General features: G+C 40.0%; 1 protein-coding gene across 1 annotated transcript in view; it reads left to right on the top strand.

The window, feature by feature from the left end:
- The first annotated feature begins 255 nt into the window (after positions 1–255).
- Positions 256–16,720, top strand: part of sd (TEA domain transcription factor 1 homolog scalloped) — a 146,560-nt gene continuing 130,095 nt past the window's right edge. The window contains exons 1-2 of the mRNA XM_087343821.1: positions 256–259; positions 2,448–2,519. Coding sequence (XP_087199947.1) covers positions 256–259; positions 2,448–2,519 — 76 coding nt within the window. The remainder of the gene's footprint in view (positions 260–2,447; positions 2,520–16,720) is intronic.

Here is a 16,720-nt window from a genome sequence, read left to right as displayed (position 1 = left end):
GTGACAGTGGTTTTTCTTGTTTCCGATGACACTCGAGAAGAATGTGTCGATGATGCACAAAGTGAAATGTTCACCAGAAAATGTCGTTCGAGCCTGCTTGAAATTCCTGAAGGTCATCGTGCCAATTTGAATTCATTCTTGCAAGAACAGCATAAAATAGAGGCCTATTTGGTGGGAGGGTGGGGTCTGTCCGTCTTCTCTCATGCTCCATTTCCGATTGTATGCGCTACATAAGGCTGCTCGAACACGTGGATCATGGGTTAGAACCCCACTCGAGGCTTGGATGTGTGTCCTCGTCTATTCTGCTGTCCTGTGTAGATCGGGTTTATCACCCGTCCAAGAATTCCCACCAAGTGTCTGAAAGGATTAATAATGTAAGAAGTATTTCTGAATTGGGAAATTTCATGAGGCATAATGTTAGGAGGAAAATGAAATAGGCCTATATACTTAGACTTAATTAAGTCACCGGGCAGTTTATTGACTAATTAAGCGATAATTAGCTTCTTAAGAAGGACTCTCCTTCAAGGATTTAGTTCATATATCAAATTAAAAGGAATCTGCACCCGTCATTGGAATCCACAAAGTCGATTTTGTATAATTGAGGTTATGTTACTTGGTAAATTCTCCCATAATAGTCTTTACCTATAGTCTACAGACTGTATGATTATTTTATTATGTTAGGTAACATCTTCACGTCCTTTTCACAGCATTAGAAGGGACGAATAAGATGTTCTTGGTTGTGGTTTATGTTTGTTTTAAATCTAAAATGCAAGATGTTACTGTAAACAATATTACCAACGTCATGCATGTAGGTAACTAAAAATGTTTTGGTAAAAGTTGAATGAGAGAGTTACGTTCGACATTCAGAAATACCGTCAACATATTTTAACATGCATACAACTTGATCGTAGATTATTAATAAATAAGGAAAATATGGTAGTAAAGTGGCGATTTCATTCATTGACACATTTAATTTTATATAAGTATAAAGATGTTTTGAGTTTGTGTGTTTATTTGCTGGTTTATAGCTCAAAAATGGATACACCGATTTGCACCAAACTTGAATTTATTAGTCGTGGGTTACTCAACGCCGCTCTATCAAATTCAAAAGCTGAAGGTCGTCATGAACGGAGGAACTCAAAGAGATTTTCTGTTTCTATAATACATAAAATAATACATAAAATAGCCACGAGCAAAATGTGCTATTTATCTTTGCCAGTGCGATAGCTCAGGCGGTTAGTCACTGCCTAACAGAGACACACCCCATTGTAACAATTAAAAAGAAAACGAACATGAAATAGGGTCACTTTCATTGTTGTCATACCGCGAGTGTTAATTTTTAATACTTTTATAAATGGATGTGTTTTAATCGGATGAATCCAAACATTGTTCAAGTGCACCCTAGGTAATGAATATTATGACTACTATTCTATGTTGTATCTCTTGTCATGTCTTTTGTTTTATCAGAACAATTACTAGGATGTTAGCCAGTACGGAATGCATCAGTGTACTTATCTGAACCTAACGTCAATTGGCAATTTATCGTGGATCACACTGATAATTTGAGAGTACAATTATGACTTTTGTCAAGAATTTATCTGGCAAAACGGCAATATATAACAAAGGAGCAGGAGTATTCTTTGACAGCTGCGGTCTACATATTTATTTTTCTTTTGAAATGGCCACCGAAGCTATCCTGCGAGGGCACTGCCAATACGTAAGCAAACCGGTACGTGACGTAACGGTGTGAACACTTGGAGTGGGGGAAACGCTAGTGGATCAAACTTCAGATTCTCCTTTCACAAGCTTGTGTCACCACATGCGCGGAAATTGTGCGCAGTAGTTCTGTGCGTTGTCTGGATTCTTTGTGCCATTCTTGGCATACCAAAATCAGAGTTACTCTTCATATTTACGGACCAAATACCGTCCTAATTTCCACCAAACTCGCTGAGAAGGCGTCCAACTTTCCCTCTGGTGAGTACTTTCATATTTCAATATAATTTTCATACATTACATGAAGTGTTTTTGCAGAAATAGCACTAGAATGCTAGCAATGTGATCGCGATTCCTCCAATACTTTACATACTTGTCATGTTTGCCACTACGAACTTCCGGCGACGGAGGATTGAGTTTACGTACCAGTGAGTTGTGACAAAACATGGATTTCAGGCATGTCAAACTAACCTACAGAAAACGCAACGTGCAGTTGTTTATTGATCGTGGTGTTATGTGTGGTCAGAGAGAGTTATATGTGGTTAATGGCAATATTGCGAATGCGAGGTTACTGGACTACTGCAGGAAGCATGTCGACTTCTGTTTGGTACGGTATTAAATTTGAACGATTTGTTACGTTTCATCACGTGATTATCCGAATAATCACTGATTTATAGTGCACAGATCTTTGAGGTCTGCATCATGTTGCATAATAATTAGGTTTCAGTGATTAGTATTTGTGCTACGGTATAAAATTGCGTGGAAAGTACCTGAACGAATTCTGTTCACCGATAAGATTTTCCAAAGTAAGTTTTGTTTGCAGTTAATTTTCAGTTTGTCTGTAATGGTGTGTGATGTTTATTTATCTTCAACATCTGTGTGTGTTTGAACGTAAAACAGAATACAGGTATGTAAGAAGACTGATTTTGTCAGGAATAATTATAATTAGTGTCGTCAAGCATTAAAATAGTTCCAGTGAAATTGTTGTATAGTACCACACAGTGTAGTATTTTGTTTTCGTAATCGGCCATCACTAAAGCTGTTTCACTGGTCGAATGTAGAACGCATTGTGCAGTTGGTGTGAACGAATATTAGAAATTCTAGATTATAAAGCAAGATATTACGTGTGTAACGAAGTTCTAGTCTACATGGCAGCATGAAGCTAACTCGTAATGCGTTTAATTGGTTTAAAATATTTATAATTATCAGTAATATTTAAATATAAATGTAGATGGTAACGCGAGATTCGTTGGCGTACATAACACAGTACAGTTAAAGCAGGCGTAGATTTTGCTGCGGGCAGAGACCGGGGTATGTCTCCGTTGCCTTGTTTTCTGATGGGGAAGGAAGGGCAGATAAATGCAGTACATTCATACCTTTGTTTACTCAGAATTTGTTTCTGTGAAGAATCGATCGATGAACAGTTTTTACAATGGGTTATCATAGGTCAGACCCTCGTAAGAGAAGTTTGTTTACAATTTTTATCGCAACGTTAAAGTATACATAATGTTTTAAATTTGACTGTGGTAGGGTTAGTACAGACTTTCCCTTGTATGATCATCACAGGGCCGTAACCGAGAGCTACTTTGATATAATAAGATTTTCTGGAAACATATTTTTCTCCTTAGGATCTCGTTTACACACATGGTTTATGCATTGTCATCGAGTCGTTCTCTAAAAAAAAGTTTTGTCTATCTGCTCCTCCAGATATTTCAAGAGGGATTTTTGATGTAAACCTCCCTGTGTCTGTAGCCGAAAGGATTATTGTTTTCAACAGTGGTAAAATTCTGTTTTCATTCAGATGTGTTTGGAAATATAAGAGTAAATTATTATCATTTTCGAGGCATCGTGATATATTTTTATCGTGTGCATTGGCAAAACTGTATTATAGGTTTTTGCTTAAATTATGAGCAAATTAGATTGTGATCCATACAGAATCACTTCACGTGAAGATTTAAATTTTTTTTTTAATATTTAATTGAAAATATTCTTCAAAATCGTCGTCATAGTGTGGTCTCTTTATCCCCTGTGAAAATATAATCAAATAATCAAATTACATTTTTAATGCGATGTATCGTCGAGAAATGTAGATAAGCAAGCCTGGGTGGACGAACGCAACATAGAATACAGTTCTAAGGAAGCAGGAGGTTATGTACTATTTTCTTTTAGATTCATTGTTGTGTTCGGTTTTCGGTAAACGATGTCTGTAGGCCATACGTCATTCAATGTGTTATTTTACCGCATTAGACCGTATTTTTTATGTACATTGAGCGTATTCACGGTTCATTTCGATTGTTGGCGATCGTGGTTCCATTATTCCTTCTCCATGTCCGACGAGAGTAATTTTAGTGAAGTTTAGTGTAGGTTGTCTGCACTAAAACTTGTGTCATATTTGATTTTGAACGGTAGCCGTGAAATTGGGTTTACTGTATAAGCTAATATTCGCTTAGTTCGTCAAGACATTCCCCACGTATTATGTAACCCAGAGGTTTATTTGTGTGTTCACAAAAGCCTTCTATCAGTCCCAGCGAGTCTGCAGTGCACGTCTTTTAAGATTAATCCTTATTTTGTCTTCCCATTTACGTCTGTTACCAACAGACGAAGATACAAATTATCATAATTTATTGCAATTCCTTAAAAAATACAGAAATATAAAATGTCTGATTCTGATTAAAGTCGGTATAGTAGATTCGATTATGAACAACATCGGTGTGCCATTGTTACCAACTGACGAAGAAAAATACTGCTATCGCGTCATTAATACCGTATGATAGATTCTCATGAAATTAGGATTAGTTAACTAACTAAATATGGTCAGGAAAATACGATTTTGAATCACAGTGGTTCATTATTGTTATCAACAGAAGGGAAATGCATATTTTTTCAGTGCGTGGATATTAATTTATTTTCAGTTTTGTTGAAATTCGATATTATCTACAATCATGTTTGATTTTGAAGCTCATCGATGCGTCTGTATTAGTAAAGAGTCGAGGATTTGGGTTTCCGTCACGTGTTTAACGTTTCAAAGAATCTGGTCTAGTTATTTTTCATTATTTATCCTTGTTTCGAACAGACCATTAGTAAACCCATCGGTGATGAGACATTTACAGATTGTGCAGTTGTTATAATAAATGAATGCATCTTAGGTTCGAGTGAAATAGCTGTGACTGTGTTTTGTTTTTATGCAATGCTGTTGCATGTTTCGACCTGCTTTTATCATGGAATGTAGACGGTATCAAACTTCACGCCATGAAAACCTCGTCTCAGGTTGATTTGTAAGCGTCGTATGCGTTTTAGTGTCTTCATTGGCACCTTAACCGGAAGGAAAACATTTTCCGGTGGTGCCCCGTGTTATGATTCCGTTTCCAGTCACATGACATCATTATTCAGGTACATCTCATCTTTCACGTAATCTGTGAAGGGCGAAGGAAAAATTAGAGGAGGCTGCACAATTATTATAAAATTCCACTACCTTCAGAGTTTAAAATTGCACAGAAAGTCTCTTTTAATAACCCTCTCCGTACACGTCCTTAAATAACCTCCATGAACCTCGATTCACTTTAATATTATATTTTGGTGCTTACCGTGTTGCATTAGGCCTTTGTAAATAATATTTTAATATACCCCATTATTTAATCCCGTATCTAATGCAAAGATAAAGTAAGATTTGTCCTTTGTCGCCATGAAGACGTTCGGGGTAATGGGGGTTCAGGCCCCGGCCGCTTTACCCCCGGGAAAATACTTTGATGCCCATTGAATAGGAGGTTGGGGTGTGTCCCCCAGAGCCGGTCTGGACGCAGAGATAAAAGAAAAATCTATTTTCCATACCGAACCATTTAATATGAAATTTATGGTTGTAAATGTTTTTATACATTTATATTGTGCAATTTTAATTGTAGGAAACTCAAAAGAATAAAATATTAGGTCAGGAACGAAACCCCCTCGCCCCACCAGTTGTGATCTATGTTTACGTATCACGTGTTTTTTTTTTTAAGTAGTGAATCCATGTGACGAATTTTGCTTCCGGTGTGTAGTTTGAAATGTTTTTTCAAGACGTGACTAAACATCTTGGAGCTAATACTAGTCAGCGCCAGCGGATAAAATAAATACAGTAGCACAGAAAACGATGAAAAGTGAACACAAAATTAAATTAAATACTTATTGTCAATGTAAACACTTTCTCGTATCGAGAAAGTGCCCTCAGAGGGGACGATGTGTTCGTCAAAAATGTGCATATGTCATTTGCGTCTAGCCGAAGGACTTTGTCTTAATGCACTGCTTACGCCGAAGTTGCCCCCGATGTTTATAGGCCTCGGGTTCGATTCCCGGCGGTGCCCGAATTTATAACTTGTGTTGGGCAAGGCCGTGGTCTAGGCAACACGGAGTTTTCCTCCGTTGCATCCCAACAATTACTCCATTCACACAGAGAAGAAGGCAATGGCAAACCACTTCTGGATCATCTGCCAAGAACGTATATGAACAGGTCCCAGTCCGAGAAAAGGATGGAAGGATCCTGTTCATATGGACCTGTCGTCAGACAGAACACTACAAATAATAATAAGATGAGGTGGTCTAGCGGTTAGAACGCTGGCCTTGTAATCCTGGGGTCTCGGGTTCGATTCCCGGCGGTTGGGCAAGGCCGTGGTCTAGGCAACAGGGAGTTTTCCTCCGGGGGCTTCCCCGGTTTCTCCGTGGCATCCCAACAATTACTGCATTCACACACAGAAGAAGGCAATGGCAAACCACTTCTGGATCATCTGCCAAGAACGTATATGAACAGGTCCCAGTCCGAGAAAAGGATGGAAGGATTCTGTTCATATGGACCTGTCATCAGACAGAACACTAAATAAATAATAAACTAGTTTTTGAGATATTCGATGAGGTTCGATTAAAGTATGGCTTATAACTAAGCGTCATTAAATTCGCACGACAGCTTTTTCTGTAGATCAATATGAAACTTGCGGATCGACAGACAGGACTTGGCCTCTGTATCCTGTGCAGAAAACGCGTGCCCTTGGTAAGGATGGATATAAAATCAAAAAAAAAATCAGGGTGTCCTTCAGTGCTCGTGATGATTGGGGCCGAACATCTTTGACATTCTGTAGCACTCGCCTCGCCCCCAAATACCTGGCCGCTGTTTAACTGTGTCGCTTTGTGCTGTGCACTAAAATATCCTTGTCTTAAATCTCACAAATGAATTAAATTAAAATCAGAACCCGGGCTAAAGTGTCTGGCCAGGTCCTCGAGGAAGCCAGTTCTTTTGTCTTGAAACCAACCAAGTCCCTGCGACCTGGTGATCCGCCCCGCCACCATAATAATAAATTTTCGTAACCTAATACATTTTTTACTATTGTAAAGAACACTTAAAATATAACACAGTAATGGGCTGTTGTTACTCTGAAAGAAATAATCCCAAATCTACATTCGGTTAGTCTTTTCACATCGCGCCATATTTTCTAGAATGCAGACATTGCAGAGTTTCGGAGGAACATGCCGCCTTAATCCTCGGGATAGGAGCGTTTTTCCGAAGCTTACCAACAGTATCCCAGAAGACCACGGTCCTCGTGGCATATCCCGATAAAGAATTCTCAGGTGACTAATCCTACCCATAGAAACGCACGTGTTTTTATGGTGCGAGCGAGATTCAATCTAGCGATCTCCGAGTTCTGGGGCCTCTGTCTAGTACAGGGCGATGTCCCGACCTACGTTTACCGCCTTTTATTCTGGATGTTGCCGATTGAAGACAAGGGATTCCTTATAGGCCTTCAGTGGCTCTTTGTAATCTGTCTAGGAAAATCGTGCACTTACGTCCACTATTCCCCGAGTCCGTTCCTCTAAGACACTCATCTGAACTTCGTCGACCCATCTGCAGCTTTACCGGCGAATAGTTCCAGTCGCCCAGATTTAACTATTTTCACGTTTTCTGTTTTTAAACTTCCAAATGGATTTCCCTTTTCGTCGCTTGCAACTGATTTTCATTCAGGTCAGGGCATTTTTCTTAGAGCGGCCTGTTTTCAAATGCAGTTTGTGTCGGCCCTCAGAAAGAGTTAGGTCACGTATCACAGCCCACACAGTACAGACAGCGAGCGGTAAGTTGTCTGTCTGAATGTCCTGCAAAATGCTGTGGTGTGTAATGACTAGGCTTTGTGCTACGTATTCGGGAGATCCCGGCTTGAATTTCGGCCCCGGGGACCTGTTTTAACACGTTTTTCATGGTTTTTCTCAGTCCCTCCAGCAAACTGTGGGATAGGATATTACTGCATCCTGTCAGGTGAGCAGTCTCGTTGCCTTCTCTGGCCGATGACACAAGACTTTGGAACTCGAGGTGGAGCTCTCCGTGATCTTACTCAGGATATGAATGACTCGTCTTATTGCATCGTATGAATTTTCGTGTGCATTTGGAGCCTGGCCTTCATTATCGCCCCGATGATGGGTGGGGGGGGGGGGCAGGAAGTTCCTCCGAAACGTCGGCCAATATCTGCCAGACTACAGGCAAAACACTCATCGACAAACTTTTTTAGCCAAGAATTAGCACATGCTATGACGATTCTTACATAAGGGAGGACGGAGATGAATTTTATATATATATAAAAAATAAATGTATCTGACAAATTTCGATGGAAAGAACCTTTTTATCTCTAGATAAAATGTGTTTCAAGTACCAACACCATAGGCCTACGTCGTGTATTTCACTACTGAATAGGGGGCAACATAGTTTGATCTGTTGTCACGTGCATGTACGCTAAATAAAGATAAATTAATCTTTACCTTCGTATTCCGCGGTATTCTGGAAGATGTCTTGTTATTCCTAGGGACTGACCCTCCTTTAACTGTCTTGCATTGGCCCGAGTTCGAAATTTTAAAGTTTATTTTCTTGTTTTCTGCAATTATAATACGATTTTCACTTTTAAGATCTCGTTTATCGGTCACTTCACGTTGACGTACCTGGACAGAGTAATGAAATGTAACGCTCATTGCATTTCTGCGGCGTTAAGAGAGGTTCGCCCTGATGATAGAGGCACCAAGGGCATCCGAAACGTCGGTGAAACGTCTGCCTGACGCAACAACCCAGAACAGAGCCGTCTTTCGTAACATTATGCATTTAGTGTTCGTATTATTTTAACCCGCGTGGCTTCGTTTGTTTAACGATCCAGGTGGGAGAGTACACCTCAAGGTATAGTGACAACATTTTACGGTTGGCCAAACTGCCTCGGCTTATCGCTGGCCTCTGTTGACCTTGAGAGAAGGTACTAGATGAACATTTGCAGCAGGTATGAACTGAATGTTATAGACCAGTGGTAGTCAACCTGGGATACGCGAAGACATCTTAGGGGGTACGTGAAATTAAAATATATATAATTTTATTATAAACACTGAATAATCAGTAATGTAATTTATTTAATTTATTTTAGATGTAGATTATATACTATGTATAACTTGAATTATACACCAACAACTTTGGGGGGGCACAAAATTGAAGAGAAATTATATCTGGGGGCACGCGAACAAAAAAGGTTTAATACCACTGTCATAGACGATGACTTCCCTTCATTACTATCCAAAACGTAGGGATACTATCAGGAAAACAAAAGTAACTTACTATTTTCACCATGAATTTCGTTTCTACTGAAATCAAGGCGGCAGATCTGAAAAAATTACGACGCATTTTTGAAACTGAATGCAATCTTACTTACTCTTTATACCGCATTTCCCGATTTTCCCCGTTAATTTTTAAGATCTTATTGAGTTCTGTTGAAAACTTCGCAATTCTTCCCCTGTTTACCTCAACTCGATAGGTTACATTTAATACTTGTGATGACATGTAGTCATTGGCTCTTTTTTATATTTGTAACACTCATTTTGTGTTGCGTTGTTCTGAATATGTTTACAAAAGACTTTCAGAACCGCTGTGTAAAGCTGTAGGCATTAAGGTTGATATATTCCACTCGCAAAGTAATCCAATGACCAGACTTTCTTGTACTCAGTCCATTTCACAGATCTATTGTACGAGATTTCGCTGAACTTTGAGAGGTCATTAAATGTTAAGTCGTTTCCCAGTGGAAATATAAGTTAGGTTCCAGACGCGGAACTTCTAGTAACCTGTTGAATACCAACGAATTTGAGAAAACATTGACCAAGATGGCTGATACATCGATAACGCGCAAGTCTAATATTTCGGAGGCATTAGGTTCGAATCTCCGCCGTGGACTACGAATCCTACGTGAGAGAATTCGTGGTTTTCCTCAGTCTTTCCAGGCAGCTGCAGAGATAGTACCTGTATCCGGATTTGCCATTAACACATCTGGAGCTGTGTGCGCCGTAAAATGAACAAGTCACAACACTTAGAAAGCGATTATATTTTAAAATCGTGAAGCAAGGTTTGTCATAATTAGGGCCTGTCGTTTAGATTGCAAACGGGAAGTATTAACGGTTTAAAGCAAGTGTTTTCTTGGTCCCGTTAGATATTGAGTGAAACACTGCTTTTATCGATATGTCACACAGTATGCCAACCTTCTAAACCAGTGGTATTCAACCTTTTTTGTTCGCGTACCCCCAGATATAATTTCTCTTCAACTTTGTGCCCCCAAAAGTTGTTGGTATATAATTCAAGTTATACATAGTATATAATCTACATCAAAATAAATTAAATAATTACATTACTGATTATTCAGTGTTTATCATAAAATAATTTATATATATTTTTTTAAATTTCACGTACCCCCCAAGATGTCTTCGCGTACCCCAGGTTGAAACCACTGTTCTAAGGAAGTAAAAGTCCGGAGGTTTAATTAAGTTCATCGCCGTGGACACATAATGAAAAGTGGAGGTTTGTGGCCAAGTTCACGTCTCGGCCGCTGGTAAAGAAAGACAATTCCTACCTCAGACTAGAATCGAACCCCGGTTGTGTTTTAACAGATCCGTTTGAGCTGGTGAATTTCTTGTCACAGATTTGCGTTGGGTCGGCAATACCAAGGTCATAGATTTTCTCCAGGTAGAAGAGTCATCTCTCCAGTCGACTTCAGGGCTAATGGGCGACGTGACACTAACTTAACGAACTTTATAAAATGCCAAGGACTCTTTAGTTCAGTGTTCCGTAGCCTTTTTCACTTTTGGCGAACCCTAATTTGCCAAAGACACAGGACGGCACACCCCAAAATTTCGCCACACGAAAAGGGGGTTCAGTACAACGCACGGCCGTAAATATGAATCATCATACAAATGTCATTAGGAATTCTAATTACGAAGGGTAAGATACTGTATTTTTCTGACTGAAGTGTGAATATACATTCAGGTTCTTACAAAAATTCGCGGCACACGGGTCGCGGAACACAGCTCTAGTGGTATAAGCCGACGTTTCGACATTCCTAATTCCAGCCCCTACTATTCATTGTATGTGATTCTGACCCAGTTTGTCCCACGTCATCATATTTTTTTTTACGAGATTCATCATAATGTCATCGTCCCATCTTCGCGAGCTTCCAAGTGGACACAATCCAAGAATTTCGACACCGGAGAACGCGTTCCTTAGCCATCCGAGCTTCTTGCCTAGCCAGTCGCAATGCACTTGATTACAATGTCCAAGCACTAATCCAACTGGGTGACGTTACAAATTATGAAATTCCTTGCTCTGCGAACGTTTTCCCGAGCGCTTATATCACTCGGAATACAAAATCATGCTCCTCTGTGTTAATCGTCTTACGATCATTATATTTATTTGTAGTTTAACGACGCTTTTGAATTGGAAAGGATGTCGTGGCCTCATTTAAGGTACTATAATAGCATTTCCCTGGAGGGACTGAGGAAAATTACGAAAACACGAGTCAGGATGGGCGGTATCCGGACCGAGATTTGAAACCGGGTCCTCCCGAATACGATGATTACGTTAATGGTGAACTTTACTTACAAATAAATATTTCATAGACGCAGAAGTTAATCAGAATTGAGATAAGTGTGATGGGGTGGGAGGGTTGAATATTCCTAATAAGATTAAGACGAACTTTTCTCAGTTAAACTTTAATGTTTTCTGAATATTGTTAAGTACGTGCGTTGTGGCGACGGTCAGGTAGACGACAAGTGATCACGCGATACAGCATTTAACAGCATTATCAGTGTATTTCTGTGATTAGGGCAGTAAACTTTCTCACGTGTCTTGAGGAGTAGATGGGCACCTCCCGAGAAACTTGAAGAGCAGGTAGGTTGCGTGGTGCCAGGGCCTCTGCGTCGAGAGCTATCTTTAGAGAAGTTAAAAGCAAGGCGAGCCAAAGTTATTTCTGGGAGCAAACTGCTAAGCTGACACATGCAGTAGCAGGCTAGTAGTCTCCGCCCCAAAAGCTCAAATTAAAAGCAGAACCGAGTTCAACTGAAGACTCACAGCCGAGCCTATTGTTTCTAAATTCAGCAGCCATCATGTTATATGAGACGATTAGAGAACTGAATTGAAACAAAATCTGTCAAGAGAGGGCATAGTTACACATAATGGCTGCATGATGGCCAGAATCGTATATGAGAGAAACACTAACTAACTAGATGGCTTACCGAACCCGTAGGTTCATCACCGAACTAACCAAAGCCCTCCTCCGGACCCTGTCTCCTTCAACTCCTATTTCCCATAGTTCCCGAGTGACATTATCCTCCCATCTACGTCTAGGTCTCCCCAGAGGTCTCTTCCCCTCAGGCTTCCCAAATAGTGGACCCAACCAACCAGATGGCTTACTGAACCCGTAGGTTCATCACCGAACTAACCAAAGCCCTCCACCGGACCCTGTCCTGGGCCAACAAAATCCAGTCTCCTTCGACTCCTATCTCCCATAGATCCCACCTGAGATTATCCTCCCATCTACGTCTAGGTCTCCCCAGAGGTCTCTTCCCCTCAGGCTTCCCAACCAATACCCGGTGCACACCTCTTGTACCATCCATGCGCGCTACATGCCCACCCCATCTCATTCTGAAAAAGTTAACTTGTGTGATGCACTGTTTGAATTAATGATGGTTATGTATATTTCAAAACTTTCCCCTCTTAGTTTTCCAAAAATGGGTTCCAGTAAGCTGTGATGAAAAAAAACACCATTTGAGTGTTCAAACTTTAACTTTTACCATAATAATGTATTGATAATGAACAAGCCACACAAGGAATGTAAATGGCTAATTGAACCACAACTAATTATAAATCTAATCTCAATAATATAATTATTTTAGGTTAGGAACGATTCATCGAGGTTCAAGTATTCCAACACTCTCTGGTGTTGGCACTTGGTAAATACACTAAAGACTAATAAATCAGTAGGCATTGAGAAATGGTTATAACCTCTTATATTTCCAATGCAAAGCGATTATTAATGCCTACTTACTTTCCACCCACCCTGTAGTTGAAAGATGCAGAGGGAAAGAGTTTTTAAAACATACATAATATATTTGTGGTCCGGAGCTTATAAATCTTTGCTCTGTGTACCTATTAGCTTATTGTAGAGAAGTGGGGACCTGCACTCTCTAATTTTACTTCGTTTTGTGTACGTTAAAGTATTCTAAACTTATTTACGACAGGACTGTTTCTGTTGCGAAATCGATATTCGCGCAGCTGGTAAAGAATCTCTCCCCTCTTATGATCGCCTAGAATGATCGTTACTGTGTCAGTAAAATTCATCCACCGAACCGTAAACTTAAGTCGCTTCGCCCTATTTTTGTAAATATCCGTTCCAGTATTTTTATTCCATTTACGACTAGATTTCTGAAATGGTTTGTTGAATTAAGTTCTGACCGAAATTGCACGTGATGCATGAAACTTGTTCCCACATTAATCCATCACCTTATAATAATATTTGGTGAGAAGTACAAATTACATTTTTCTACGTCTCGTATTGCTTACGGACGTTCTTGAGGAACGTATTGTGTTATTCGTCTCATATTTTTTAAAAACAATACGCGGAAACGTAGTTTTGTAGGTTTTTGGTTGGAGACGGAATAACAAATCCATTAATCAGATTGTAGTTGTTCTGCATTTATTTCTAGACCTGCGTTTATCAACCTATGGTACGTGTGCCACTGGTGGTACGCGAGCCAATGTTGAGTGATACTCGAACTAAGTAAGAAATTCAAAAGATAACATTAACATTAATAAGTTTTCCCTGAACGCATTTGGTCAGTGGTACATTTACATTATTATTAGTGGCACGCTAGCGAAAAAGGTTGAGAACTCCTGTTCTAGACCAGTGGTATTCAACCATTTTTTGTTCGCGTACCCCCAATATAATTCAAGTTATACATAGTATATAATCTACATCTAAAATAAATTACAGTACTTATTATTCAGTGTTTATCATAATTTTTTTTTTAAAATTTCACGTACCCCCTAAGATGTCTTCGCGTACCCCCAGATATAATTTCTCTTCAACTTTGTACCCCCAAAGCTGTTGGTGTATAATTCAAGTTATACATGGTATATAATCTACATCTAAAATAAATAAAATAAATTACATTACTGATTATTCAGTGTTTATCATAAAATAATATATTTTTTTAAATTTCATGTATCCCCTAAGATGTCTTAGCGTACCCCCGGGGGTACGCGTACCCCAAGTTGAATACAACTGTTCTAGACCATTCTCGTTAATGCTGTCTGGTACAAATTGTTGTTTTGAAAACATTTATGATTCCATGCAATAGGTTAAATCATCAGCAAAGATCATTCGGATTTTTTTAAACTTCAGAATGATGTGAGACTGTCTAAAAACTAAGTTAAAATACCAATAAAGCGAAGTATATCCGCTTTATCGGTCTGTTCTGAATAGGAAATGCATCAGACAGAATTTTTCGAGTCGGACTTTTATTTTCGTTTCGTTTCGTTTAAATGCATTTTAATTAGCCAGTTTAATTTCATGGTAGACTGAGTGAAAACATTTGTTCTCAGACAAATTCCACGAAACAATAATGTGATGTTCAGTCAACCTATTTTCTGTTGAATTCGTGTTTGTATTTCTGTGTACACGTTAAAGATCTCGCGTTTGTTGAAGGTGATTTTATATTTTTATTCTCTGGAGCGCAGTCATTTTTCCGATAAAGGATTTTTTTGTTTAATTCTGGTTCCAATTTTAAGGAATTTTTACTCTGAAGTTTCGTGTAAGTTCCGAAGGAACGAGTTGCCTTAATCTTCTACACTGGAAATGAGTCTAATATTGCTCAGGACTGTTCAGATACGTCACGACAGACAAAGAAAAGGATTTTGTCATCGGCGTGCAATTTTTCGTTTAGATTAATTTAATTGTAAGCAAAACTCCTGGTGGGAACTCGTCTGTGTAGCTTCTACAAAGATGCCTTAAGGCTTAAAATTTATGGTGTATAATAATCGTGTGGTAAACCTAACTTAAACGTTTTATAGCTTGAAGCCAACCAGTGGTAGACGGGTCGGATCTTTGTGGATCCAGTATCCTGCCTTATAAGAAGAGTTAATACCCGGAACTTGTCCTGCCTCGAGCCACCGCCAGCCACTCGCTCCTCACACACCACAGGTTACAACTCAGATCTTATGTTTTCGTTACCTTTCATGCCCCCCCCCCCCCCCAACCTTTATTCTATTTCAAGCGATTATTAACTTTTCCTCATTTTGTAAGGAAAAGTAGACTTACGATAAGCCCATTCATGTCAATGAACAAACATTTCAAAATGGTGGGATTTCTTCGCAGGGCCTACGAAAGAAAGACGATAATTCACATCTGCTTGGAACCCCGCGATTTTAAAGGTGGGTGGGTCTTGTAATAATCGAAGTTCGCCTCAGACCGCCCGCCTTCTGGAGAAAACTTTAAGCCTGTTTATATTAGAGGTCATAATCGGGACAAGACTGCAAGGAAGTCTCGATCGTGAATGGAATTTTGTCCATCATCGAGGACCTATGTGATTAATAGGGCTGTCCCTGATGATGGCAGTTGAGATAGTCGCCGAAATGTTGGAAAATGATTACGTAATCACACGGGTGATCGCCTGAGATGTCTGTTGCCGTGTTCTCCTTCGAGTCCCGAGTTTGTCGACCACTGGTAAGAGGGAGAAGTCTATATATCCTTCTCGTGGGAATTTTTTTCGTTGTAAATATTAATTTAATTAAATAAAATACCGCCCGGTGTAGATTTTCGAACACTGAAATTATGAAGTTTGTGTTCCATATAAGCGCCATTTGTGACTGATTTATCTGTTTAAATATTATCGTCGTATTTGCATCCAGAAAGCCGTGTCCAGTTCATTATTTGGAACAAAGGTTAATATGATTTGTCCCCGTTTTAAGGCTTTTGATGTTTCGAGCTGTAGATTCTGTGGCTCTGCCGATCAGAGGCCATTGTTTTCGGCAGGTTTCTACATGAAAGGTTTTGCCTGCCGGTGTGGCAGGCACGCCAGGTATGACTGTGTGACCACTCGGAGTATGCCAGTAATGTTGACGGCGCTGGACTCTTCCCGTCTCTGTCACTCGCTTTGGCTTATTGTCGCCAGGGAAACAAAGAACGTACATAGTCGTTTGATGTTGCGGGGAGAAGGGTGTTTTGGATTGACGATGGCGATACGAGACTGCCGCAGGGCGGGGCAAGTTTTTATAGATGTATATTATTCAACAGACCAAGGTCAGGTCTCTGGGATCGGGCGGTGAGTCGGCAACGAGAGTGGCTGGTGTGTGGCGGTCGAGTCACGCACTCCCACTCTGTTCTCGTTCTGTTTTGGTCTCCTTGTATTCTGTTTTGAAAGGCAAAAGCAACAAGTTGGCTAATCTCTTTCCCGGAGCCCCTCGGAAAAGTGTCCTTCCTCCAGATTCCTTCTCTCTGCGTCATTTGTGTACAAATCGTGAATGAAATTTGTGCTAATCTCGCTTGGGACTCTCCCGCGCGCGATCTCTCTGTCTCTTCATGCCTAGCTTATCCTCCTCTCCCCCCACGTCGTTCGTCGGGCGCCCATCGTTCATTTGCATAACCTCCTCTCCTCTCCTCTCCTCTCCTCTCCTCTCCTCTCCTCTGACGTTTCGCCATGTACTTGC

The sequence above is a fragment of the Zootermopsis nevadensis genome, unplaced genomic scaffold (genome assembly GCF_977971745.1).
Source record: "Zootermopsis nevadensis isolate Lab colony 2312 unplaced genomic scaffold, Znev_1.0 Znev_ptg000006l, whole genome shotgun sequence".
NCBI lineage: Eukaryota > Metazoa > Arthropoda > Insecta > Blattodea > Termopsidae > Zootermopsis > Zootermopsis nevadensis.
This window is presented reverse-complemented; position numbering and strand designations above follow the sequence as displayed.